Below are 26,580 nucleotides of genomic sequence, written 5' to 3'. Positions count from 1 at the left end.
AGCTGCCTCCTGCATGCCCCCTACTGGGGACTGAGCCCACAATCAGAGGCATGTGCCTTGACCAGGAATCAAACCGTGAGCTCAACCAACCATTGGCCAGGCTATTCTGAATTTTTTTCTGAGAAATTTGATACAATTAGAAAAGAATCCTCACTATCACAATCACTACTTTCCAACATCAGTCAATATGCTGTGCCTTCCCTCTTATTCTGATCTAAGGCCATCTTATCTACTTGTATTCTAGGTCCTACACCCTTTTGCCTAGTCAAGGACATTGATCCAGTATTTCTCTATTGTCTTTCCTACATTATCAATTCTCCCCTCCTTCTCCTAAATTACCAATTTTCATCCTCTCCACCTAATCATTATTCAAACATGCTATTATTTACCATCTTTAAAATGTTTTCTCTTGTGTCCTCTTCTTTATTTTTTCCTCTAACCCTTCCATTAAGCTACTGCCACATTGTTTTTCTCTCCTTTAAGAAACACTTTTTGGAAGAGTTCAGTATTTCTCCAATTCCTTTTCTTTCTATTCTCAGGCCATTTCAACCAGGCTTTCATTCCCACCATTCCATTAAAATTGCTCTTATCAAGGCTGTTAATATCTTCCACATTGTTAAATCCACTTATCATTTCCCTGTCCTGATCTTATTTGACCTAGCAGAAGCATTTGACACTTTTGATCTTTTCTTTCTCTTGGAAGGGTTTTCTTCACCTGACTTCTAGGACATCCGTTACACAGAGTCTTCCCTATTTTAGTCATTGACATCTTTATCCTTCTAGTTATTCAAGCTAAAAATCTTGGAATTATTCTTTACCTCTCTCTCTCTTGCAGCCCACATCCACTCTGTCAGTGCATCCTAACGCTTCCATATTAAAATTATATTCTGAATTTAAGTCCAAACATTTTCATTATGTAAGAAATTGGTATCACTATTGGTCATTTCCATTTACTTTTTAATAAATTATCTTTTTAAAAATATATTAGCTTTTTAGAACCCACAAATACTTTTCCTTACCATATTTGAAAATATGGTTAATTTAATCTTCAAAAGGAGTATTTTTTAACAAACTCAAAGACAACCACACACATACATATACCCTCCTCACCTTTACTGCTACCATCATTGTTTGAGCCACCACAATTTCTACTAGCATTATTATAATAACCTGTAAACTGGTCTTCCTACTTTTACCCTACAGATTATTCTCAGCATAACATCCAGGATGATCCTCTTAAAAAAGAAGTCAGATCCTGCCATTCCTCTACTCGAACCTTATAATTTGCTCCCTTTTTCTTAGAATAAAATCCAACATTCTTCCAGTGGCCTGCAAAGACATCTTACAACACCCCTCTGACTATATCTCCTACTATTCTTCTCTTACCTATTTGTTCCATCCATATTGGCCTGCTTGAATTCCCTCTGCCTGACCACTCTTCCACCACGGTCTTCATGGCTGATCTCCCCCATTTCTTTCAAGACTTTGCTAAAATGTAACCTTTTCAGTGAGTTATCCCTAACCATCCAATTTAAATTGCAAACTCCCCATGCACTCCTAATCTTCCTTGTACTACTATTTTTTTTAAAGGAGTACTTACTATATTTTAACATACTTATGTAATTTACTTATTTATTTTAGTTGTTATTTGACTGCCTCCTCCCACGAGAATATAAATTTGACAAGGGAAGATGTTTATTTTGTTCACTGTTATACCCCCAGTACCTGGGAAAAACAGTGCTGGGAACATTGGGAGGACTCAAATATTTGTTGAATGAATGATATCAAGAGTTTTAAAATGGAAGAAAACAGGAATGGAACAAAGACATACTGGGAATAAACAAGGCAAAACTTGCTTTGAACTTCACACAGTGTTTATTATGTTCTTTCGGGTGAACTCAGTCTTTTGGGTGATAGATGAATCTAGTAGATTTGAGAAGGCCAAAGATGGGGAAATCCCACCACCGCATTTCCTGTAGGCCCACATGCCTGGGACTTACAAGCAAGTCAGCATGAGCATAGGCCTGAAAACCTGTGCATACATTCTTTTTCCTTCTAACCAAACTCCATTTTTAAAAAAATGATACTATTTCTGGGATTTTATTTAGTGTATTTAATCTTTTAAATTGCTTAGCCAGTGAGGTGAGAAGAGGTTAGAGGTTTTGAAGAGTCTAAAGAGTAGAGATGAGATGGGTTTTTATAAAAGTGGATGCACTTTATGATAATTTAAAATGTTTCATTGAGTAATATATATGTGTATACACACACACACACACAGAAAAATACACATAAGTATATAGGTTAGTGAATTTTCACAAACTGAATATCAATGTAATCAATATCCAGAACCAAAAACAGAACCTAAGTAGCATCCCAGGTTCTTCCTTGTGCCTCTTCTCTTCCAGTTACTACGTCCCATTAAGAATAACCACTGTTCTGACATCTAAGGCCATAGATGTGTTTGTCTGGTTTTGTACTCCATGTAAATTAAATCATGTAGTATATGCACATGTGTGTCTTTTAATCATAATTTTATGAGATTTATCCACATTTGTTATGTATCCTTAGAGGTTATTGCTTTTAATATTATAAAAAAAATCCGTTGTATAATATACCACAATTTATCCATTCTACTTTTGATAGGTGACTGGATGACTTACAGTTTGGGGCTGTTATGAATAGAGCTACTATCTAATACATTCGATTAATGTATTTTGATGTATATATGCATGATTTTCCTAGGACACTCAGATTTTTTTTTATCCAGTCAGTGAACTCTGATATTCTTCAGCATGTTGTCAATATATTCACTATGTGTACTTCACTCAGATGAGAGTTACAGTTGCAGGTATTGTTACAAATCCTTCCCTTCTTAGTGCTGTCACTAGACTTTGTCTATACTTAAGATTCTTAACTTGTATTCTGATTAAGTATACATACTCACATCTTTTATTAGATTGTGAATGCTTCTCAGTACTTTGTTTTGCTTGCTTGTGTATCCCAGCATCTGGTACAGCACCTGAAATGCAGTAAGCTGGTTGAATGAATGGTGATAACCATGGTCATTGCCAGCAGTTAACACAGCAAGTCCCCTTAGTTATGTGAACCATCTAGCTCGGGTAAAGTCTTGCTTTAGTTTGACATCTCAGGGTCAAAGGGTTAGGAATGGGAAGTGATCACTCTCTGAGAAGCCCAACACTAAGGGCTCAGAACTGAACACGCTGTGTGGTTAGAGGGAATTGCTGTGGCTTTACAAGCCTCTTGGAGATTTCATGTGTTAACAGCAGTGATTCCAAGGGATAGTGTGGGGGCCAGATATAAATAGCAGAACACAAATGGGGTAATGTGCCACTGCCAAGCTACTGCTGGGGGTGTTTATAAAAAGAAAAGCATTCCCTTCTCAGCTCTCACTGTCAACAACCTCCCATTCTGAAGACACGCTCACAACAGAGAGTGGGGAAACAGTTTGAGACCTAGCATCATTTATATCTCCACAAGCAGAAAAGCCAGGTAAACATTTTTACTTATTTACACTCAGATTACAACAGTGAAGAATTTAAAACTAAAACAAAACCTGGTTTCCTAGCTTTCTTGGCACATACTGCTTTGTGACAGTTATTTGCCAACTCTTACAGACCGAATCTTTTTTGGAAAGGGAAGTTTAACACAAAAGTGGCATGTTTGATATTATATTTTAATATCTTTAGTGAAACAGATAGCTCCTAAATAAAGGCAGGGACCTAGGGCCAAAGGGAAGACTATCTTCTTTTCTCTGCCTTCATCCCCATATTCAGATGCCAGGATATGGTGATGGGTACAATAAAATAGAGACTTTAGTTCAGTTCTGTAATGTTAAGTGTATTGTAAGTATGTGGCAGGAACTGTAGACCACCTTTAATGGGTCATTTATTGACTCTGGGACAGCTTCAGCCCTTAGGGCACTTGCCCTCCTACTTACCCCTTTAGTCTTGTAAACACTGTGATGAATATTGGGCATTCAGCCAGCAGAGTTGTATAATCTTATTAGAATTGCTGCCTACCCAGTTCCTTCCTATTCTCATTCCTGCCTTCAGAAAGTTATGCAAGACACTTTATCCGTGGGCTTCTCTTGAATGTGAATATTGGGGAGAAGGAGGTACCCTAGGGTAACCTTCTGCTTTGTACCACTACTGGCTTTATCATCTCCATTATCCCCAAATGGGGGTGACTTGACTTGCAAAGAGGATAGAAGAGTGGATGATGTGCATGGTCTCTAACTCCTGGAGAATTCTTAGAAACTGGGAGTTGGGAGACCAATTTTGAAACGTTTTTGTTTTTGTTTTAGTTGGTGTTAATTTCCTGAGTATGCTGAGGAGAGATGTATTGATAGCAAGAAAATATGAGCACCAGTGACTATGGTGGGAGAGACCACATATCTAGAGAAGAATGGAAATGGATAGATTTAATCTTGAGCAAATTGCTGAAGTTCTCTGAGTTTTTGTTTCCTCATCTATAGAGTGCGGGTGTTAGACGAGCAGACAAAATCCAGGCCCTTCCAGCCATTGGAATTTATTGGTAATCACTTCCTGACCATCATGATACCTACTTCTACCCAAATGAAAATGTATATAGTGGATAGTGCTCTACTTTGGTAAGTCTCTTTTTTTAAAGTCTGTTAATTTGGAATTTCTTCATTTTAATTTAGAAGAGAAAAATGAAGACAGGACATTTTAAAATGGTCACCATGCTGCTGTCAGCTATGATTCTAATGAATATCTTCCAGGTAATATTGGAAACGGGAAGTACGTGGTCATTGGGCTAGGAACTCTTGATTTAACATTACCTAAGGCATCTGTGTGGTTCATAATGCAAATGAGAGCAGATAGAATATATAAATCAGTTTTTCAAGAAGCTTTCATATTTTCATTTTACATACTTGATACATGTTAATTATAGAAGTTTGAAAAAATTAAAATTCAAATAAGATGACACTGCAGTATTTGGTTACATGTTTTCTATTAAATTACTATATAATGACCATTTTCTCACATGCATTATTTTTTTTTTCTGGTAGAACTTTTATCATTTTATTTTTTGAAGTTGAATCTTTACACATTCTGTAACATATTTTTTAATATATCTTTATTGATTTCAGAGATGAAGGGAGAGGGAGAGAGAGAAACATCAGCGATGAGAGAAAATCATTGATTGGCTGCCTCCTGCACGCCCCCTACTGGGGATTGAGTCCACAACCCGGGCATGTGTCCTTGACTGGAATCGAACCTGGGACCCTTCAGACCCCGGGCCGATGCTCTATCTACTGAGCTAAACCAGCTAGGGCTCTATAACATATTTTTATGTAAAATTTGAGCCAGGTATCTCACTTAATCCCCTCCCCCCACATTGTTAGCTGTCATGTCACCACTGATTATTTTTCCATTGACTTGAGGTACCTCCTTTAAAATATCTTGAATTCTTAAAAAATTATCTATTTTTTAATTTAATATTCTGATCCATTTTCTATAGAACGATTATGTATTCTGTTGCCTGTACTGTAGTGTGACTTTTAATTGAGATATAATTCATATATAAAAATTCGCAATTCAGTGGTTTTTGTAGATTCACCATGTTGTGCATAGTTTCACTATTGTCTCATTATAGACCTTCCATCAACCTAAAAAGAAGCCCTATGGCTATTAGCAGTCAGTTCTAATTCCTGCTTCCCTGCATCCCCTGGCTATCCCACCTGTCTGCTTTCTGTGTCTATGGATTTACCTATTCTTGACATTCTGGACATTTCATCTGAATGGAATCAAGCAATACCCATCCTTTTGTATGGCCTCTTTCATTGAGCATAATGTTTTTAAGGTTCATCTATGTTGTAGCATATGTTAGTACTGCATTCTTCTCATAGCTAAATAATATTCCATTGTATGGTTATTCCACATTTTGTTTATCCATGTGAATCAATTTATGGACATTTGGGTTGTTCCCACTTTTTGTTCCTATGAATGAGTACTGCTGCTATGAACTTTCATGTATGTGTTTTTGTGTGAACATATATTTTTAATTATCTTGTGTATATACCTAGGAGTAGCATTGCTGGGTCATATGGTAACTCTTTGTGTAACATTTTGAGGAACTGCTTAACTGTTTTCCACAGTGGCTGCATCTTACATTCCCATCAGCAGTGTATGAGGCCTCAATTTCTCTATATCCTTGCCAACACTTAATTTCCTTTTTTTCTTATTAAAATAGCCACCCTAAGTTATATGAAGTAGTATCTCACTGTGGTTTTGATTTACATTTTTAATATTCTTTTGCAACAAAAGTTTAAAGTGTTTTTCTATGCATTTCTATAATTTCTTTTCTGAACACTTAGATCATTTCTACATTTTTGTAATAAATTTTTGGTAATTTAATTTCATCAGTATTGGCCTTTGTTCCAATTGATAAATCAGAGGAAGAAAATATATAAGCAGTGTGTTCACCTAGCCTTTTGTACCTGTCCCTTTAATGTCCATCCAGTGGTCCTTGAACAGTGGTGGCATTTGTGAACTTTTTCACTGTTCCAGGCACTCACTGTACAGAACACACAATCAACTGTGGCCTTGGTCCAGAAAGAGTTGATGTCTAAAATTAGACTGGTGGAGACTGGTTAGAGGCATAGAACAGACAGGAACACATTGGATCAACTCTGATGTGATACCGAGGAATGTGGGAGGTGGTAGTTTCAGGGTATGATGTCTCGTAATATGTTGAAGTCTTAAAGATAAATCAGGCATTGGTGCCCAGGATATCCTCTGGTACATTCTGTGCTGCAGAGGAAAGTGAATTTCTTGGCTAGGAGACAGCAGTGATTTAGTCTCCTGAAGCTCAAATTCTCACTTCAAGAAACTGACCTACAGACCAGGAGTACAGGGGGTTTTCACAGAAGAATATTCTGTGGCCGGTAATCAAGAAAAATAGTTTCTGCCCTGACTGGTTTGGCTCAGAGGATAGAGCGTCAGCCTGTGGACTGAAAGGTCCCAGGTTCGATTCCGGTCAAGGGCATGTACCTTGGTTGTGGGCACATCCCTAGTAGGAGGTGTGCAGGAGGCAGCTGATCGATGTTTCTCTCTCATTGATGTTTCTAACTCTCTATCTCTCTCCTTTCCTCTCAGTAAAAAATCAATAAAATATATTTTTTTAAAAAAAGAAAAATAGTTTCTGATGCCGGTATAATTGCTTCATTTGTAAAATGATGTTATGAATTGACCTTTCAGCCCTTCATGTGGGTTGTTATGAGAACAAAATTAAACCCTTTTAGAAGTGCTACATAAATTCCAATGGTCTTCATCACTGGAAATAACATTTTAATTAAGGGACAGACTCTGGAACTAGATTGCTCAGGTTCAAATTTCAGTTCCAGACAAGTTACTCAATCTGTGTCTATAAAGTCTCCAACTAAGATCTCCAACTGAGAGTATAGCTTATGCAACCAGTGTGCCATAAAAGTAGTATAGAATAGTGGGAAGAGAGAATGATGTGGAGGGCATTATCCTTTCATTTGTAGAAACCCTTAAATGGTATCCCTGGGCAGATTTGCTCATCTTATTTTTTTTAAAAGAAATCTTTATTGTTCAGATTATTACAGTTGTTCCTATTCTTCACCCCATAACTCCCCTCCACCTGGTTCCCACCCCATGCCCTTACCACCACCCCTACTGTCCTTATCCATAGGTGTATGATTTTTGTCCAGTCTCTTCCCACACCCCCCAAACTCCCTTCCCCTGAGAATTGTCAGTCCACGCCCTTTCTATGTCCCTGATTCTATTATATTCACCAGTTTATTCTGTTTATCAGATTTTTTATTCACTTGATTTTTAGATTCACTTGTTGATAGATAGGTATTGGTTGTCACTTAGTTGTTCATAATTTTTATCTTTACCTTTTTATTCTTCCTCCTCTTAAAGAATACCCTTCAGCATTTCATATAATGCTGGTTTGGTGGTGATGAACTCCTTTAGCGTTTTCTTATCTGTGAACCTCTTTTTAAATTTTTTTTTCTATTATAATCACCAGTTTATTCTGTTCATCAGATTATTTATTCACTTGATTTTTAGATTTACTTGTTGATAGATGTGTATTTGTTGTTCATAGTTTGTATCTTTACCTTTTTCTTCTTCTTCCTCTTCTTAAAGGATACCTTTCAGCATTTCATATAATCCTGGTTTGGTGGTGATGAACTCCTTTAGCTTTTCCTTATCTGTGAAGCTCTTTATCTGACCTTCAATTCTGAGTGATAGCTTTGCTGGATAAAGTAATCTTGGTTGTAGGTTCTTGGCATTCATTACTTTGAATATTTTTTGCCACTCCCTTCTGGCCAGCAAAGTTTCTGTTGAGAAGTCAGCTGACAGTCGTATGGGTATTCCCTTGTAGGTAACTAACTGTCTTTCTCTTGCTGCTTTTAAGATTCTCTCTTTGTCTTTTGCTCTTGGCATTTTAATTATGATGTGTCTTGGTGTGGTCCTCTTTGGATTCCTTTTGTTTGGGGTTCTCTGCGTTTCCTGGACTTGTAAGTCTATTTCTTTCACCAGGTAGGGCAAGTTTTCTGTCATTATTTCTTCAAATAGGTTTTCAATATCTTGCTGTCTCTCTTCTTCTGGCACCCCTATAATCCGGATGTTGGTACACTTGAAGCTGTCCCAGAGGCTCCTTACACTATCTTCGTATTTTTGGATTTTTTTTTCATTTTGCTTTTCCGGTTGGGTGTTTTTTGCTTCTTCATATTTCAAATCTTTGACTTGTTTCTTGTGATCCTCTAGTCTGCTGTTGGGAGTCTGTATAATATTCTTTATTTCAGTCAGTGTATGCTTAATTTCTAGTTGGTCCTTTATCACAACCTCAAGGGTCTCATTAGATTTCTTGAGGGTCTCATTAAGTTTATCGGCAGTTTCTAGAAAATTCTTGAAAAACCTTAAAAGTGTGGTTTTAAACTCTATATCCAGTAGTTTTCTTTCCTCCATTTCTGTCATTTGTGTCCTGTTTCTTTGTCTCCGCATTTTTTTTATGCTTCGCTGTGTCGATAGAGTGGCTCTCTGTGCTAGGTTCCTATAGGACCCAGTGGCTCAGCCTCCCCAATTATAGACACTCTTGGTGCACCCCCTTGTGGGCTTTATGTACAGTCTTGTTGTAGTTAAGCCTTGATTGTCGTAGGTAACTCTGGGAGGGATTGACCTCCAGGCCAATTGGCTGTGAGAATCAGCTGTGTCTGCAGTGGGAGAACTTCTGTGCTGGAGACACCCCTCCGGGGCAAGACTTGCTTCAATGGGGCTTTGGTGCTCACTGAGTCTGCCCCCTGAGTGTGTCCTTTATGGATCCGAGGAGTTGCAATCTGGATGGTCCTACTCCAACCACCAGGCACACTGGCTCCTGGATCTCTAAGGAGGTGCTAATCTAGCCTCTGCCTGAGGCTACCCAGCAGGAGCCAGCTGTGACACAATGCAAGTTGCCCTGGGGCCTTGGTCAGCTGCAGTTTGTTAGGTAATTATCAGATTGCAAAGGGCCAGGCCTTTCATATGCAAAAGCCTCCATGCATGGCTTGGGCGGGGCGGGGTCCCAAGGGATCAACAGGGCGGAGCAAGCAGTTATGGCTGCTCTCACTCCTGCCCTCAGAGGCCCTGCTTCTCAGTGTTCTGGCAATCGCTGAAAGCACCTCCGATAGAAAGCTGCCTTCGAGTTCCGACTGATGCCAAAGAGCACAGTTTCTCCTGTATGAGTCTGGGTCCCCTCGCCTGAAACTGGAGCTCAGAGCTTGAGACTCCCTCCTGATTGAAAAACACAACCGTGTCCTCAGCCGCCAGCCCTCTCCGCATGCGCCTCTGTACCTCTGTATTTTACTTCCGCACCGCACCTCCTCTGAGTCTCAGTATGCTTTTCTCTTTCCTTCTAGTTGTTGAATTTCCACTCAGCCAGCCTTCCTGTGGTTTTGGATGATGTCCGTTCCGTCTTTTAGTTGTATTTTTGAAGTGGTTGTGCAAGCTCTGTGAAGCTCTTTATCTGACCTTCAATTCTGAATGATAGCTCTGCTGGGTAGAGTAATCTTGGTTGTAGGTTCTTACTATTTATCACTTTGAATATTTCTTGCCACTCCCTTCTGGCCTGCATAGTTTCTACTGAGAAATCAGCTGACAATTGTATGGGTACTCCCTTGTAGGTAACTAACTGTCTTTCTCTTGTGCTTTTAAGATTCTCTCTTTGTCTTTTGCCCTTGGCACTTTAATTATGATATGTTTTGGTGTGGTCCTCTTTGGATTCCTTTTGTTTGGGGTTCTCTGCACTTCCTGGACTTGTAAGTCTATTTCTTTCACCAGGTAGGGGAAGTTTTCTGTCATTATTTCTTCAAATAGGTTTTCAATATCTTGTTCTCTCTCTTCTTCTGGCACCCCCATAATTCGGATTTTGGTATGCCTGAAGTTGTCCCAGAAGCTCCTTACACTATCTTCATATTTTTGGATTCTTTTTTCTTTTTGCTATTCTGGTTGGATGTTTTTGCTTCTTCGTATTTCAAATCTTTGACTTGATTCTTGGGATCCTCTAGTCTGCTGTTGGATCTTTGTATATTCTTCTTTATTTCAGTCAGTGTATGCTTAATTCTAATTGGTCCTTTTTCATATCCTTGAGGGTCTCACTAAATTTCTCAGAGGTTTCTAGAAGATTCTTGAGTAACCTTATAACTGTGGTTTTGAACTCTATATGCAGTAGTTTGCTTTCCTCCATATCTTTCATTTGTGACGTGTTTCTTTGTCTCCAAATTTTGACTGCTTCCCTGTGGAGATAGAGTGGTTTTGTGTGCTAAGTGTCCTATAGGGCCCAGTGGCTCAGCCTCCCTAATTACCTGAGTTGGACAGTCTTGGTGCACCTCCTTGTGGGCTGTGTGCACAGTCTTGTTGTAATTAAGCCTTGATTGCTATTGGTATCACTGGGAGGAATTGACCTCCAGGCCAATTTGCTGTGAGGACCAGTTGTGTCTACAATGGGAGATCTTCTGTGCTGGAGACACCCTTATGGGACAGGACTTGCTTCAGTGGGGCTTTGGCGCTCACTGAGTCTGCCCCCTGAGTTTGTCTCTTATGGATGTGAAGAGTTGTACTCCGGAGGAGAACCAAGATGGCGGCATAGGTTAACGCCGGAGTTTGCTGCTTTGAACAACTACTTCAAAAGTGAAACTAAAAGACGGAAGGGACATCACCCAGAACCACAGGAACGCTGGCTGAGTGGAAGTCCTACAACTAGGAGGAAAGAGAAACGCATACAGACACTCAGAGGAGGCGCAGTGATGAAGTCAAATTCTGAGGTGCGGAGTGCGCGGAGCAGGCTGGCGGCGGAAGGCGCGGTTGGCGTTTTCAATCGGGAGGGAGTCACAGACTCTGAGCTCCAGATACAGGCGAGTCTTTAGGGACCCAGACTCAAACGGGAGAAGCTGGACTGTCTGGCTTCGGTCAGAGCAAGTGCAGCTTTCACTCCAAGCTTTGCAGCGGGTGCTGGGACTCAGAGAGGCAGAGCCCTTGGGGACAGGACTGAGAGCCGCCATAACTGTTCTCTCCGGCCCACCCTGTTGATCCTGTGTGACCCGCCCTGCCCAAGCCCTGCACAGAGGCATTTGCCGGATAGCCTCAGGCAAAGGCTAGATTAGCACCGCCCTAGAGGACAGAAGTTCTCTCACTGCAGACACAGCTGATTCTCACAGCCACTTGGCCTGGAGGTCAAACCTCCCCTGGTATTAGCTACAACAATCAAGGCTTAACTACAAGACTGCACACAAAGACCACTAGGGGGTGCACCAAGAAAGCATAACAAAATGCAGAGACAAAGAAACAGGACAAAATTGTCAATGGAAGATATAGAGTTCAGAACCACACTTTTAAGGTCTCTCAAGAACTGTTTAGAAGCTGCCGATAAACTTAATGAGATCTACAAGAAAACTAATGAGACCCTCGATGTTATATTGGGGAACCAACTAGAAATTAAGCATACACGGACTGAAATAACGAATATTATACAGACTCCCGACAGCAGACCAGAGGAGCGCAAGAATCAAGTCAAAGATTTGAAATGCGAGGAAGCAAAAAACACCCAGCCGGAAAAGCAAAATGAAAAAAGAATCCAAAAATGCGAGGATAGTGTAAGGAGCCTCTGGGACAGCTTCAAGTGTACCAACATCAGAATTATAGGGGTGCCAGAAGATGAGAGAGAGCAAGATATTGAAAACCTATTTGAAGAAATAATGACAGAAAACTTCCCTCACCTGGTGAAAGAAATGGACTTACAGGTCCAAGAAGCGCAGAGAACCCCAAACAAAAGGAATCCAAAGAGGACCACACCAAGACACATCATAATTAAAATGCAAAGAGCAAAAGATAAAGAGAGAATCTTAAAAACAGCAAGAGAAAGAAACTCAGTTACCTACAAGGGAATACCCATACGACTGTCAGCTGATTTCTCAACAGAAACTTTGCACGCCAGAAGGGAGTGGCAAGAAATATTCAAAGTGATGAATACCAAGAACCTACAACCAAGATTACTTTATCCAGCAAAGCTATCATTCAGAATTGAAGGTCAGATAAAGAGCTTCACAGATAAGGAAAAGCTAAAGGAGTTCATCACCACCAAACCAGGATTATATGAAATGCTGAAAGGTATCCTTTAAGAAGAGGAAGAGGAAGAAAAAGGTAAAGATACAAATTATGAACAACAAATATGCATCTATCAACAAGTGAATCTAAGAATCAAGTGAATAAATAATCCGATGAACAGAATGAACTGGTGATTATAATAGAATCAGGGACATAGAAAGGGAATGGACTGACTATTCTTGGGGGGGGAAGGGGTGTGGGAGATGCAGGAAGAGACTGGACAAAAATCGTGCACCTATGGATGAGGACAGTGGATGGGGAGTGAGGGCGGAGGGTGGGGCGGGAACTGGGAGGAGGGGAGTTATGGGGGGGGGAAAGAGGAACAAATGTAATAATCTGAACAATAAAGATTTAATTTAAAAAAAAAAAAGAGTTGTACTCTGATATGGTCTCACTCTGACCACTGGGTACATTGGCTCTTGGATCTCCAAGGAAGTGCAAAGTCAACCACTGCCTGAGGCTACCCAGCAGGAGCTACAGAGAGATCTCCATATCCCTCCTCTTTGTTTGGGGTTTGGAGGTGCCCAGATGAGGCCCAGCTGTGAAGCAATGCAGGCTTCTGCCAAGCCTTAGGCCTTCTTTTGGAAGCTCTGGGGTTCTCTGACCCAGCTGCAGTTTGTTAGGTTTTAGATTGCAAAAGGCCAGGCCATTCATATGCAAAAGCCTCTGCGCACAGCTTTAGTGGGGTTGTAAATTGGGTGGGGTGGGGTCTCAGGGAATCACCAGGGCAGAACAAACAGCAATGGCTGCCTGTCAGCCCTGCCCCGAAGAGGTCCCCAGGTCTCTGTGTCCCTCAGCACTGTGCAGGAACAATGATCACTGCAAGTACCTCTGAGAGAAAGCCGCCCTCGTGTTCCAGCCTGATGCCAGACAATCCAGTTTCTCCCCATATGAGTCTGGGTCCCCAGAGTCTTGCCTGGAATGAATTCAGAGCAGTCAGGAGCTTGTATCTCCCTCCGATTGAAAAAGACAACAGCGCACCCAGTTGCCAGCCCGTTTCTGCACGCCTCCGTACCTCCACACCTCCTCCCAGTCTCAGTGTGCTTTTCTCTTTCCTTCTAGTTGTATAACTTCCACTCAGCCAGCCTTCCCGTGGTTCTGGATGATATCCATTTTGTCTGTTAGTTGTAGTTTTGATGTGGTTGAGCGGGCAGCAAGTTCAGGTGTTTACCTATTCCGCATCTTGGTTCTCTTCTACAGCATTCGCTCATCCTATTTTTTGATCAGTAGGTCAGAGTACAGGGTTTTATTTAATTCACTTCAGTATGTAGATGCTTGGACTTCAAAAAATAAATATAATGCATATCCTATTGATTAATTTACAGTATAATAAATATATTTTTATAATGAAATTAAAAATAATCACAGTTTGTTGAAGGCTTGACATGTGTCAGGCATGGAGCTAAGACTTTGCATTTATTCATTATATCACTTAATCCTTACAAAAGAATTACAATTAACACGTTTCCTTACATTAGCCTCATGTTTAGATGAAAAGATTGAAGCTCAAAAATGCCAAATAACTTTCCCATACTTAATTAGTACCTCGTTAGTAACAGAAATGGAATTTAAACTCACACCTTTCTGACCCTAAGCTAGTGTTAATTACATTACACCACCCTGTTTCTCTTATGTATCATCTAAAGTTGAATTAGGCCTTTTTTCAGTTATACATAGCAGAAACAATGCAAACGTGCTCAAGCATATAGGGCATTTGTTGCTTCTTATGATTAAGGTAAAATACAGTCTTCAGGTAGCTAGACCCAGGGCCTTACATAATGTTATCCGGGCTTCATCCCTTTCTTTCCACCTCGGCTCTGCAAGCCTTTCTTTATTGGTTTTATTTACAGACAGGACTTTCCATGGAACTAAAAGGATAACTATTGGCTTCCCCAAGTCAATATTATCCTTACAGCTTGTGATTGTAGAGAAAGAAAGAGTGCTCTGGTTTTTAAGCCTGATTTATTGCTTATTACTGTGTGCCGAATCAGTCCTACCCAAACCACATAGACAAGGGAGTGTCCTAAAAAGAAGAGGGGTGATATTTACTATTATGTATTTATCATATATAGTATTTCATGCATGATAATTTTATATTCACTCAACAGTTTTGAGGGGTTGAGGAAATTGGCTAAGAATATTTTCAAAGCCAGGATTGCCACCCATTTCTTCAACTTTATACTCACTGGTTTTTCCCTCTGTACCACAAGGTTCAAATAAATGAGTTACAGGCATAATCATACCCATATCTTACCCACTAACATTTACTCTTTCACACAAATAGGTAATAGCTGAGAAAAGTTATCAATAGCAATGGAATATACTTTCTACATAAAAACATATCCAGCCCAGCCAGTGTGGCTCAGTAGTTGAGTGCTGACCTATGAACCAGGAGATCAAAGTTCAATTTCCCATCAGGGCACATGCCCAGGTTGTGAGCTTGATCCCCAGTAGGGGGCGTGCAGGAGGCAGCCAATCAATGATTCTCTCTCATCTTTGATGTTTCTATTTCTCTCTCCCTCTCCCTTTCTCTCTGAAATCAATTTAAAACATTTTTTTAAAGAAAAAAAATCCAAATTTGGTTGTAAGCAAGGGATAGATTCTTGGCAGGGTATGAGAGTGTGGAGGTAGTAATGTGAGAGAAAAAGACATGCCAAATATCTTGTTTCAAGAATATTAATTTCCTTTTCTTTTGAAGGTGAAGGCTAATATGTTAGACATGGCAGATAATGCATTTGATGACGAATACCAGAAATGTACTGACAGGATGGAAATCAAATATGTTCCCCAACTGCTCAAGGAAGAAAAAGCAAGCCATCAGCTTTTTGAGGATGTGTGGGAAAATGCAAAAGCCAAATGGGAAGCTCGGAAGACTCATCTCTCTCTCCCTATGAGTTTTAAGGATAACCATGGAATAGCCCTGATGGCATATATTTCTGAAGCTCAAGAACAAACTTCCTTTTACCATCTGTTCAATGAAGCTGTGAAGATGGCTGGCCAATCTCGAAAAGATTATATCTATGGCTTCCAATTCAAAGCTTTTCATTTTTACCTGACCAAAGCCCTGCAATTGCTGAGAAGACCTTGTGAGGATAGCTATAAAAATGTGGTGTATAGCACAAGCCAGGGTACTTCGTTTACCTTGGGAGGGCTAAACCGAGCCAGATTTGGCCATTTCACCTTGGCACATTCAGCCAAACCTCAAGCAGCAAGTGATCAACACATTCTGTTAACCATTCACACATGCTTTGGAGTTGCCATTGGAAAATTTGTTGATAAAGAAAATGAAAGTGGAAGAATTATTATTATACCTCTGAATGAGATTTTTTATGTGTCACAGGATGGGGCTAGCATTAATCTTATCCTTCGAAGCACAAACAAGACCTGCAGCCATTACGAGTGTGCATTTCTAGGAGGTATGTGTGTCTGTTCTGTCTGTGCTTGTCTGGGAGGGGAGGAGAAGCATTCTTAGGACCAGGGAGAGATTAGGGAGGAAATTAAGAGGTGTTTGAAAGAAGAAATGACATTGGTGGTCTCTAGGCTAGCTCTTTTCATACTGTTAGTTTCAACCCCCCAGTTCCCCCCCAAAATTAGTTTTATCAAACTAATACATTTGCAGTATTATTGAAAGTTAAAAAAATAAAATAGTACTATGAGGCCATCATTTTCAAATAGGAGCAGTGTGCCCTTCAGGGTCATTTGGCAAAGGCTGGAAACATTTTTAGTTGTCACACTATCCCTAGTTGCTACTACTATCTACTGAGTAGAGTCCAAGGACACACTAAACTGCATTGAACAGCCCCCCACAACAAAGAAGTACCTGGGCCAAAATACTACTATAAGGCTTACAATGAAAAGTAGCAGCCCCCTTCCCACCCATTCCCACTTCCATTTGCCACTCCTTGGTGGCCTCCATTTCTTTGGTTTTTTAGCTATTTTTTTTCAGGTACTTATTGTTATGGTTCTAAGTAAATAAAATGCTTCAGCATGTTAATTCTTGATTTTTATCTGTTTGCTTCACAGTATAGAGAATGAATATTTAGCTCTCATATTCCATACATTAGTTAGGAATTCTTTATTGTATTCATCTTTAACAGAGAACCTACCTGATAGCTCTCTTTTAATAAGAAGTCTACAGTAGGCTGTCCAGAGTTGGTACAGTGTCTCAACTATTTCATCAGTAACTTAGGCTCTTTCTATTCCACCAATCTTAGCATGTTGGTTTGTTGATTCATATTTACAGTGTGACTGTTGTAACTGTAGACATCCATTCATGTTCAAGACAAAATGAAGGGGAAGAGGGATGGCAGCCAAATCTGCCTATTTAATCAGGAATGTAAACATTTTCCCAGAAACTCTTAGATTTCTGATTATCATTGACTGTAACAGCCACTTATAAGAAAAGCTTGGAAAGGGGCTAATTAGCATTTCCAGCCTCTATACTACAGGGAGGTAAGGGAGAAGGGAATTAGAAATAGCTGGTAGGTCAGTAAACTAAAAGTTTGTGATAATCACCACCTTCATCTTCAGTATCCGTGCATTTCCCTTTTCCCATTCTCTCTGTGTAGTAAAGACTGGTACCTTTTTAAGTACCTCTTTACCCTAGGGTTATTAGTAGTATGATTTTTTTTTTGTTTCCTTAGTTTTTTATATCCCATCAATAGTTTACCTCCAAATCCTTAGAAATATAAGTCTCTTCTTAATACATTCAGATACTCTCTTTTTCTTTCTTTTCTGGACATACTTCGTCTGTATTCCTCCATCATCTTGCTATATGCTGTGCTCTCTAGGCTTATTGAATATCCTGGCATCTCTCTTCACTACTATTCTGAGACTTTCTTTTACTTCTCCCCTATGAAGAACCCCCTTCAGCAGTTCTCAACCTGTGGGTCGCGAACAATGAAAATACATCCTGCATATCAGATATTTACATTATGATTCATAACAGTAGCAAAATTACAGTTACGAAGTAGCAACGAAAATAATTTTATGGTTGAGGGTCACCACAACATGAGGAACTGTATTAAAGGGTCGCGGCATTAGGAAGGTTGAGAACCACTGTGGCCTATATCTTGGATTTCTTCTTCTTCCTTGAAGCCTCCTTTGTTTAGTGGGGTAAGGGTTCTCTGGAAATTTTCTGAGAAAAGGGACATTGAGGCAAATGTTCTAAGACTGCATGTCTGAAAAATCTACTTTTAGGCTTGAATAAAAGTATGTGTATATTGGTATTTCTGTTTCAGAAATTGTTTTCCTAGGAATTTTAAAGATCTTCCTCCATTGGCTTCTAGTTTCTGGTGCTGCTATTGAAAGTATGAAGCCATTCTGAGTACTAAATCTGAATGAGACCTGCTTTTTTTCTCTGGAAGGTTTTATGATGTTTTCTATATCCATAACATTCTGAAATTTTATGATGTTGTGCCTTGGTGTATGTGAGTAAAGGATTAACAAAACTCTTCCTACTTTTTTCTATGAAAATGGCCTCCAGTTGATCTTCTAGCACTTTTTCTCTGAAATCTACTAAAGGTGGAAATGACTAATGGTAAACTGCCTAATTGTAAACATAATCTTATCTGCTGGGATTATGAATGAACTGTAAAAACTTTGGGGAAGGCTATAGTATTGGGCATTCCTGAATGTATTGTGACGTACCCAGGTGTTCTTGCTGAGTTGTGGAAGTACATTCATAGACTGATATAAGAGATACTGTCTTCTGTGACAGATCTGTGGCATGAGGCTATGAAGTTAGGATAGTTCCTGCACCCATTTGTGTACTCTTGCTTCCTTGTAACTGAGCATCATTCTGGGGGCTAATCTCCCTGGACTTCTGTAAGGACTTGCATTGAAGAGATGTATATCATGATGTCCTGTTGCTAAACAGTATGCCATGTTCCTTGCCTTGCATTCTTCTGCAAAGCTGGTGAGGTGATGGCCTTTTGGGGTCTTAAGAGTGTGATTATTTTTCTGAACCCAAAACCATGGCTGCTGGTCATGCAGAGTGAGTATTTCAGTAGGACCTCAGAAGTGGGATGGACATTTAGATTTGACTCCACGTGACCAAAGCACTATGAGATAAAAAAGAATAGGATGGGGAAGTGCCAATGAGACATCTTGCCTGGTTGGAGGGCTGATCCACTTACGATTTAATGACAGAAGCTATGTAGCCATTGAGGTGCCTGAGACACAAAATTTAAGGAGATCCTCAGTTTGAGGGTCGTACACTTGCAGCATCTGCATTTTCATGACCCTAAAAGTGAGTGTCTCTTAAAGTTTGCGCTCAGTATCTCATTTGCCTCACCCTAGTCCTGGCCCTTAGTTGCAAGTAAATGAGACTAATTGTTCACCTGGAAGGGCAGATGGTGATTGGAGTAAATTTGTGTAGAAAGGAAAGATGCTCATTCTCCTTATCAACCCTACATTAGACCTGACCAAAAGCCAAGTAGGTTGAAGACAGCTCATACCAGCTTATGGGAACTGATTGTGGGCATATATGTCTTCCCATTTCCTCATACATCACAGTAGCTTGAAATTGGCCATGGTTGAGAGTTATACCATAGAAATCAACAAATACTACAAATCAGGACCCCCTTACCCCCACTGCAGAACTTGTTCAACTTTACCAGCACATCACAGCCAGAAATCCAGTTGCATCTGGGCTGTCAAAACAATGCCACTCTTGGTGCTCCTGATGCATTTAGCCACATGCCATTTGTAGAGGCATTGGTTCTACAGAAACCCTGGCTGCAGTAGCTACAGGCCAAATAAATCACTGGTATTTGGTTGATTAACAGAGGTGGGCAATGAAGCCCACAGAATCCATGTTTGCGAATAGGATTATGATGAACAAAAAGGGTGGAACCATTGGGTGGATTCAGAATGAGCCAGGGCTCAGACCTGCATGGGCTAGTGGGTTATGAGCTCCATGTAAGGAAGGGGAAAGTGGAGGGCACACCTCTGTGGGCCAGCCCACAAGTTCAGGCAGAGGCTACACAGCAGGTTAATGTTCAAACCAGCCACAAGGGGAGACCTTTGTGGAGGCTCACATGTACTATTTGGAGAGCTCTGACAAAGTCAGGCCACTGCACTTGACTGTGTTGATTTAATTCCAAACTGAAGTCTAACCAATGTCTTCTGCTGCCATCAAGAGATAACTACTGGGAACCTAGGCTCAAATCTAGATCATTGAAGCAAAGCTTTTTGAAACACTGTGAAGGACAATAACCAGAGCTTTTGTTTGTTTGTTAATAATCCTCACCCAAGGATATTTTTTCCATTGATTTTTAGAGAGAGTGGAAGGGAAGGAGGGAGAGAGGGAGGGAGGAAGGGAGGAGGGAGAGGAGAGGAGAGGAGAGGAGAGGAGAGGAGAGGAGAGGAGAGGAGAGGAGAGGAGAGGAGAGGAGAGAGAAACATTGATGTGAGAGAGACACGTACATTGGGTTGATTGCCTCCTGCATGGACCCTGACCCAGGGCAGGGGTTGGAGAGTGCAACAGAGGTATGTGCCCTTGACTGGAATTGAACCCAAGACCCTTTAGTCCGCAGGCCAATGCTCTAACCATGGAGCCAAACCAGCTAGGACACCAGAGCTTTCTTAGAAATAAGCCAGGAGGATATAATCAGAACCTTGTTCCATTGTGACTAACTATAATTTTGGATGAAAAAAGACAATATTTCTAAAAGGAATTAAAAAATTATACTGTACTAAATTTAGTGCTAACACAGTCCTGTGTTACTGTTCTGAACTTGCTTATGATTTCCAAGATAAAAATGTGCTGTGGGCCTTACAGAAACTAGTTAGCTAAAAAATAAATAAAATAAAATAAAAAATTAGTTCTGTTGGTTAGGAAGAGGAGAGAATACCAATGTCCCACTAAATAATACAATTCCTGGTGGTCAAAGATACTAAACTTGGTATTCATTCAAAATTAAGGGAGTGAATTGTGGTAACAAAAGCCTTTATCCTTCCTCATAGGAGAATGAGAATCATCACAGGTTAATTTTCTATACCAGCGGTTGTCAACCTTTCAGACCTTACAGACCACCACTAGTCCGCAGAACACCAGTTGGCGACCACTGCTCCAAAGGTTTCCTTAAACCAGCGGTCACCAACCTTTCAGACCTCATGGACCACCAGTGGTCTGAGGACCTCCGGTTGGTGACCACTGTTCTATACTGTTCTTCTAGAATATTGATAAAGGTGGAGTGGTAGCTGTGTAATTAGGCTACATTCTTTATCATTAAACATGACGCAGCTTGCTTCCCCAGAGTGAGCAAAAGAAAGCAGGAAACAGTGCCAGCAAGTCAGTCTTTTGCAACCTAACCATGGAAGTGACGTCTCAAGAGGAGAGGATTACATAAAGGTGTGAATATCAGGAGACAGGATCTTTGGGAGCCATAATCCCAGCCCATTATAGTCTGTCACCTCCCCCAGGGAATGATCCAAATCAGCTCTCCTTTTCATAATGATGAGTTCTATGGTGACTTCTGCAGACAGAGGAGAGTAGCTGCATAACCACTAGAAGCAAAATCAGCTACCAGTTTCATATACTGGTGTTTTTTATCTGATTAATATGATCAGTCTGTTTACTGAGGTCATATGAAATATATGTTCATTTATATAAAATAAAAGCTGGTATTTTATGAATATCTACCCACATGAGTCAGAATAAGCACACCCATGCAAAAAGGAGAGGAATATATTCTTCCTCCAATTCCTCTCATTCTCCAGCCCCTAATTTGTTGGTGTTTGGGAACTCAGTCAAGACAGAGGTTAGCAAGATTATAGGCAATTTGTAAATAGCTGAAGACAGCCAGACCTGTCAGTCCTGTAAGATCTTCATTGGGGAGGCTGGTAGAATTTTTCATTTGAAGTCCTGGTCCTTTATAATGATTCCCTTACTGTAGTAGATTATAGACAATGGAGGCACATGCTTGATTTGTTTTTTGGTCTCCAGAGGCTTTTCTTTATAAGGAGTCACTTCATATGAGTATATTTGTGTGTAACATAAAGGTTGAGTTCATGAGTTGTATTTGTTGCATTTATTTCCACAGAGAGGACTGCATTGGCTTTATCTTTAGTAATTGAATCCTGGGTGTCTCAATGGCCTGATCATACAGCTAGGGCAGTAGTGTTGGCACATGAGTGTAAATAAACGTAGATGTTCGCCTTGCCTGGGTCATCATTTGAAGTTCAGCTCTTCACGTAGAGCATCCAAGGCAAGTTACCATCATTATAATGGTCTAGAGACCCGGTGCACGAAATTCATGCACTGGGGGGGGGGGCGGGGGGGGGGGAATGTCCCTCAGCCCAGCCTGCACCCTCTCCAATCTGGGACCCCTTGGGGGATGTCCAACTGCCGGTTTAGGCCCGACCCCACAGGGTTGCCCCCAACTGCCCTCCCCTGCCAGCCTAGTCACCCCTAACTGCCCTCCCCTGCAGGCCTGGCCTCCCCTAACTGTCCTTCCTCCCCTGCAGGCTCAGTCACCCCCAACTGCCCTCCCCTGCCAGCCATCTTGTGACCACATGGGGGTGGCCACCTTTGACCACATGGGGGTGGCCATCTTGTGTGAGGGTGTGATGGTCAATTTGCATATTACCTCTTTATTATATAGGATGGATGCAGCCTCCTATTGGATTTGTCCAACATGGGGACAAGCTGTTTTGTTAGAGAACTGTGCTGTCTTTTCAGTTGTGAAGTCTTGTAGGTATGGCCCCTACAGTCATGTATGGGCCAGTAGTTTGGGTAAAGTAGTAGGTAAGGCTTTTGTAATGGCTAATGCAGAGGTTTTCAGACTTTCTCAGTTCATGGTCCTTTCCTTAGTATTATCATAATTTATTTCAGTGTCCTTAGTACTAAAGAAGGGAGCTATTTTCTTTTTAGGGTAAGGTTCCACTTACTAGGTAAAGTCAAACAACTCAATAAGCATTTATTTCCTAACATCTTAGTAGCTGTTTGAAAAAGAATACACAGAAATTTTTAAACTTTATCTTTATTGTAGAAACTATTACAGATATCCCCATTTTCTCCTCTTTGCCCACCTCCACACAATTTTTTTAAACTACTATTCTTTCATTCCTAACCATCATAATTTGCTAATGGGATGTATATGCCTATTGGATACTGCACAGCTTCTTAAACCTTGGAATTAGATTAGACACTACCTTATTTCCTGATACATGTTAATTTTTACATATATTTGCTTTTTATCACAACAATTGCTGAAAACCAGCTTTGCAAATATATCATCAAACAGAAAACCAGCTTTGCAAATGTATCATCAAACAGAATGTAACATGGTATAACTTTGAAACTGCATTCTACCTCAAGCTAGCAGTTCATGCAGTATCTGACAGATATCAATGATGACTATGTTTATCTTGAAATTTTAAAGTATCCTTTGGTATCTTGTGAATTTGATTTAGCATTCAGGGACACTTCTACTACTGTTTAGAAACTGCAGGTCTGATAGATGGGCAGCCACCTGTTTGTGAAAGTGGCTAAGGCCTTAGGAACCAGGTTTGGCCCTTAGTTGGAGGTAAAATTTTAATGTGACAAGGGATCATTTAAAAAAATATTTTTATTTATTATTAGTTTTAATCCTCACCCGAGGATATTTTTTCTATTGATTTTTAGAGAGTGGAAAGGAGAGAGAGAGAGAGAGAGAGAGAGAGAGAGAGAGAGAGAGAGGAACATCGACATGAGAGAGACACATTGATTGGTTGCCTCCTACACATGCCTCTATTGGGGCTGGGGAACCAGCTGAGGTATATGCCCTTGACCAGAAATTGAGCCCAGGGCCCTTTTGTCCAGGGGCCAACGCTCTAACTACTGAGAAACACAGCAGGGCAATACTGCTGTAGTTTAGCTATGAGTTAGGTCACAGACATCTGTAATTTCTTAGGATCTGAAGGAAATAGGGAACTCTTGGGAGGGTTTAATTTACTATTGATTTTCAGGCTTCTTACTGTAGTGTTCCCTGCTAAAATGTCAACTTACAGGTTTTTCAGTGTGTTTTGTGGGAAAAGGCACTATTCTTGATCCTGTGGGGTCTTTCCCTGTCTTTGGGTAATTTCCTCACACATATAAGCTGATCAGTATTTTGCCAAATACTTCAAAGGGAAATCCTTTGAAGATCTCCAGGGTTCTGGCTCTGAATAGCTCCCTTCTTTAGTACTATGTAATAACCAAATTACCATGCTATTTTCTTTTTAGAAAAAAATTTAAACTACTTGTATCATTCGATTTTTCTGTTTATTCTTTTTTTTAAATTAAATATTTATTCAGATTTTTACAGTTGTTCCTCTTTTTCCCCCCATAGCTCCCCTCCACCCGTTTCCCACCCCACCCTCCGCCCTCACACCCCCACTGTCCTCATCCATAGGTGCATGATTTTTGTTCAGTCTCTTCCTGCATCCCCCACCCCCCTTTGACCCCCAAGAATAGTCAGTCCATTCCCTTTCTATGTCCCTGATTCTATTATATTCACCAGTTCATTCTGTTCATCAGATTATTTATTCACTTGATTCTTAGATTCACTTGTTGATAGATGTGTATTTGTTGTTCATAGTTTGTATCTTTACCTTTTTCTTCTTCTTCCTCTTCTTAAAGGATACCTTTCAGCATTTCATATAATACTGGTTTAGTGGTGATGAACTCCTTTAGCTTTTTCTTATCTGTGAAGCTCTTTATCTGACCTTCAATTCTGAATGATAGCTTTGCTGGATAAAGTAATCTTGGTTGTAGGTTCTTGGCATTTATCACTTTGAATATTTCTTGCCATTCCCTTCTGGCCTGCAAAGTTTCTGTTGAGAAATCAGCTGGCATTCGTATGCGTACTCCCTTGTAGGTAACTGACTGTCTTTCTCTTGCTGCTTTTAAGATTCTTTCTTTGTCTTTTGTCCTTGGCATTTTAATTATGATATGTCTTGGTGTGGTCCCCTTTGGATTCCTTTTGTTTGGGGTTCTCTGTGCTTCCTGGACTTGTAAGTCTATTTCTTTCACCAGGTAGGGCAAGTTTTCTGTCATTATTTCTTCAAATAGGTTTTCAATATCTTGCTCTCTCTCTTCTTCTGGCACCCCTATAATTCGGATATTGGTACACTTGAAGCTGTCCCAGAGGCTCCTTACACTATCTTCGTATTTTTGGATTCTTTTTTCATTTTGCTTTTCCGGCTGGGTGTTTTTGCTTCTTCATATTTCAAATCTTTGACTTGATTCTTGCGATCCTCTAGTCTGCTGTTGGGAGTCTGTATAATATTCTTTATTTCAGTCAGTGTATGCTTAATTTCTAGTTGGTCCTTTATCACAACCTCGAGGGTCTCATTAGATTTCTTGAGGGTCTCATTAAGTTTATCGGCAGTTTCTAGAAAATTCTTGAAAAACCATAAAAGTGTGGTTTTGAACTCTATATCCAGTAGTTTGCTTTCCTCCATTTCTGTCATTTGTGTCCTGTTTTTTTGTCTCCGTATTTTTTTATGCTTCCCTGTGTTGATAGAGTGGCTTTGTGTGCTAGGTGTCCTATAGGGCCCAGTGGCTCAGCCTCCCCAATTACCTGAGGTGGACACTTTTGGTGCACCCCTTGTGGTCTTTGTGTGCAGTCTTGTTGTAGTTAAGCCTTGATTGTTGTAGGTATCACTGGGAGGAATTGACCTCCAGGCCAATTGGCTGTGAGAATCAGCTGTGTCTGCAGTGGGAGAACTTCTGTGCTGGAGACACCCCTCCGGGGCAAGACTTGCTTCAATGGGGCTTTGGTGCTCACTGAGTCTGCCCCCTGAGTGTGTCCTTTATGGTTCCATGGAGCTGCAATCTGGATGGTCCCACTCTGATCACCAGGCACACTGACTCCTGGATCTCTAAGGAGGTGCTAATCTAGCCTCTGGGTAGCCTCTGCCTGAGGCTACCCAGCAGGAGCCAGCTGTGACACAATGCAAGTTGCCCTGGGGCCTTGGGCCAGCTGCAGTTTGTTAGGTAATTATCAGATTGCAAAGGGCCAGGCCTTTCATATGCAAAAGCCTCTATGCATGGCTTGGGTGGGGCGGGGTCTCAGGGGATCAACAGGGTGGAGCGAGTAGTTATGGCTGCTCTCACTCCTGCCCTCAGAGGCCCTGCTTCTCAGTGTCCTGGCAATCGCTGCAAGCACCTCCGAGAGAAAGCTGCCATCGAATTCCAACCAATGCCAGAGAGCCCAGTTTCTCCTGTATGAGTCTGGGTCCCCATAGACTTGCCCGGAACCGGAGCTCAGAGCTTGAGACTCCCTCTGATTGAAAAACACAACCGTGTCCTCAGCCGCCAACCCTCTCCGCATGCACCTCTGTACCTCTGTATTTTACTTCCACACCGCACCTCCTCTGAGTCTCGGTATGCTTTTCTCTTTCCTTCTAGTTGTAGAATTTCCACTCAGCCAGCCTTTCTGTGGTTCTGGATGATGTCTGTTCTGTCTTTTAGTTGTATTTTTGAAGTGGTTGTGCGAGGCAGCAATCTCCAGTGTTTACCTATGCCGCCATCTTGGTTTTTTCTTTCTGTTTATTCCTGAGATATTTTTTATTTTTTTAGGAATTTGCTTATTTGTCTTATATTTCAAATTGATTCACAGTAACTCATATATTTTCACACCTATTGAATCTATGCTTATATTCTTTTATCATTCTTATATATAATATTTATGCCTTCTCTTGTTTATTTCTGGATCAATTTCATCCATTTTTAATCCTATTACTTCTTTAGAAACTCAGAATAGTTTGATTACTTTCCTGCTGCTAAAAACACTAATGAAAAATTAAATCCAGAGTCAAATAGGGAGGAAAAATGAAGTCTTGAATAAATGGAACTGTGTTAACATTAAAAGATCCTCATCCTGGGGTGTTAACTGAACCTATGTGGTATTATTTCACAATATATGTAAATCAAACCATCATGCCGTACTCCTTA

The 26,580-nt window shown here is 40.6% G+C and overlaps 1 protein-coding gene across 2 annotated transcripts in view; it reads left to right on the top strand.

The window, feature by feature from the left end:
- Positions 1-26,580, top strand: part of ART3 (ADP-ribosyltransferase 3 (inactive)) — a 60,494-nt gene that overhangs the window by 20,019 nt on the left and 13,895 nt on the right. The window contains exons 1-4 of one of the 2 annotated variants that reach the window (XM_081090620.1): positions 3,407-3,510; positions 4,325-4,554; positions 4,685-4,762; positions 15,355-16,072. In XM_081090620.1, the coding sequence (XP_080946746.1) occupies positions 4,694-4,762; positions 15,355-16,072 (787 nt within the window). In that variant the 5' untranslated portion in view covers positions 3,407-3,510; positions 4,325-4,554; positions 4,685-4,693. Of the gene's footprint in view, positions 1-3,406; positions 3,511-4,324; positions 4,555-4,684; positions 4,763-15,354; positions 16,073-26,580 lie in introns of those variants that run through there. The other variant, XM_081090621.1, reaches the window with a different exon arrangement.

Source organism: Myotis nattereri (genome assembly GCF_964212035.1).
Source record: "Myotis nattereri genome assembly, chromosome: 1".
Lineage (NCBI taxonomy): Eukaryota > Metazoa > Chordata > Mammalia > Chiroptera > Vespertilionidae > Myotis > Myotis nattereri.
This window is presented reverse-complemented; position numbering and strand designations above follow the sequence as displayed.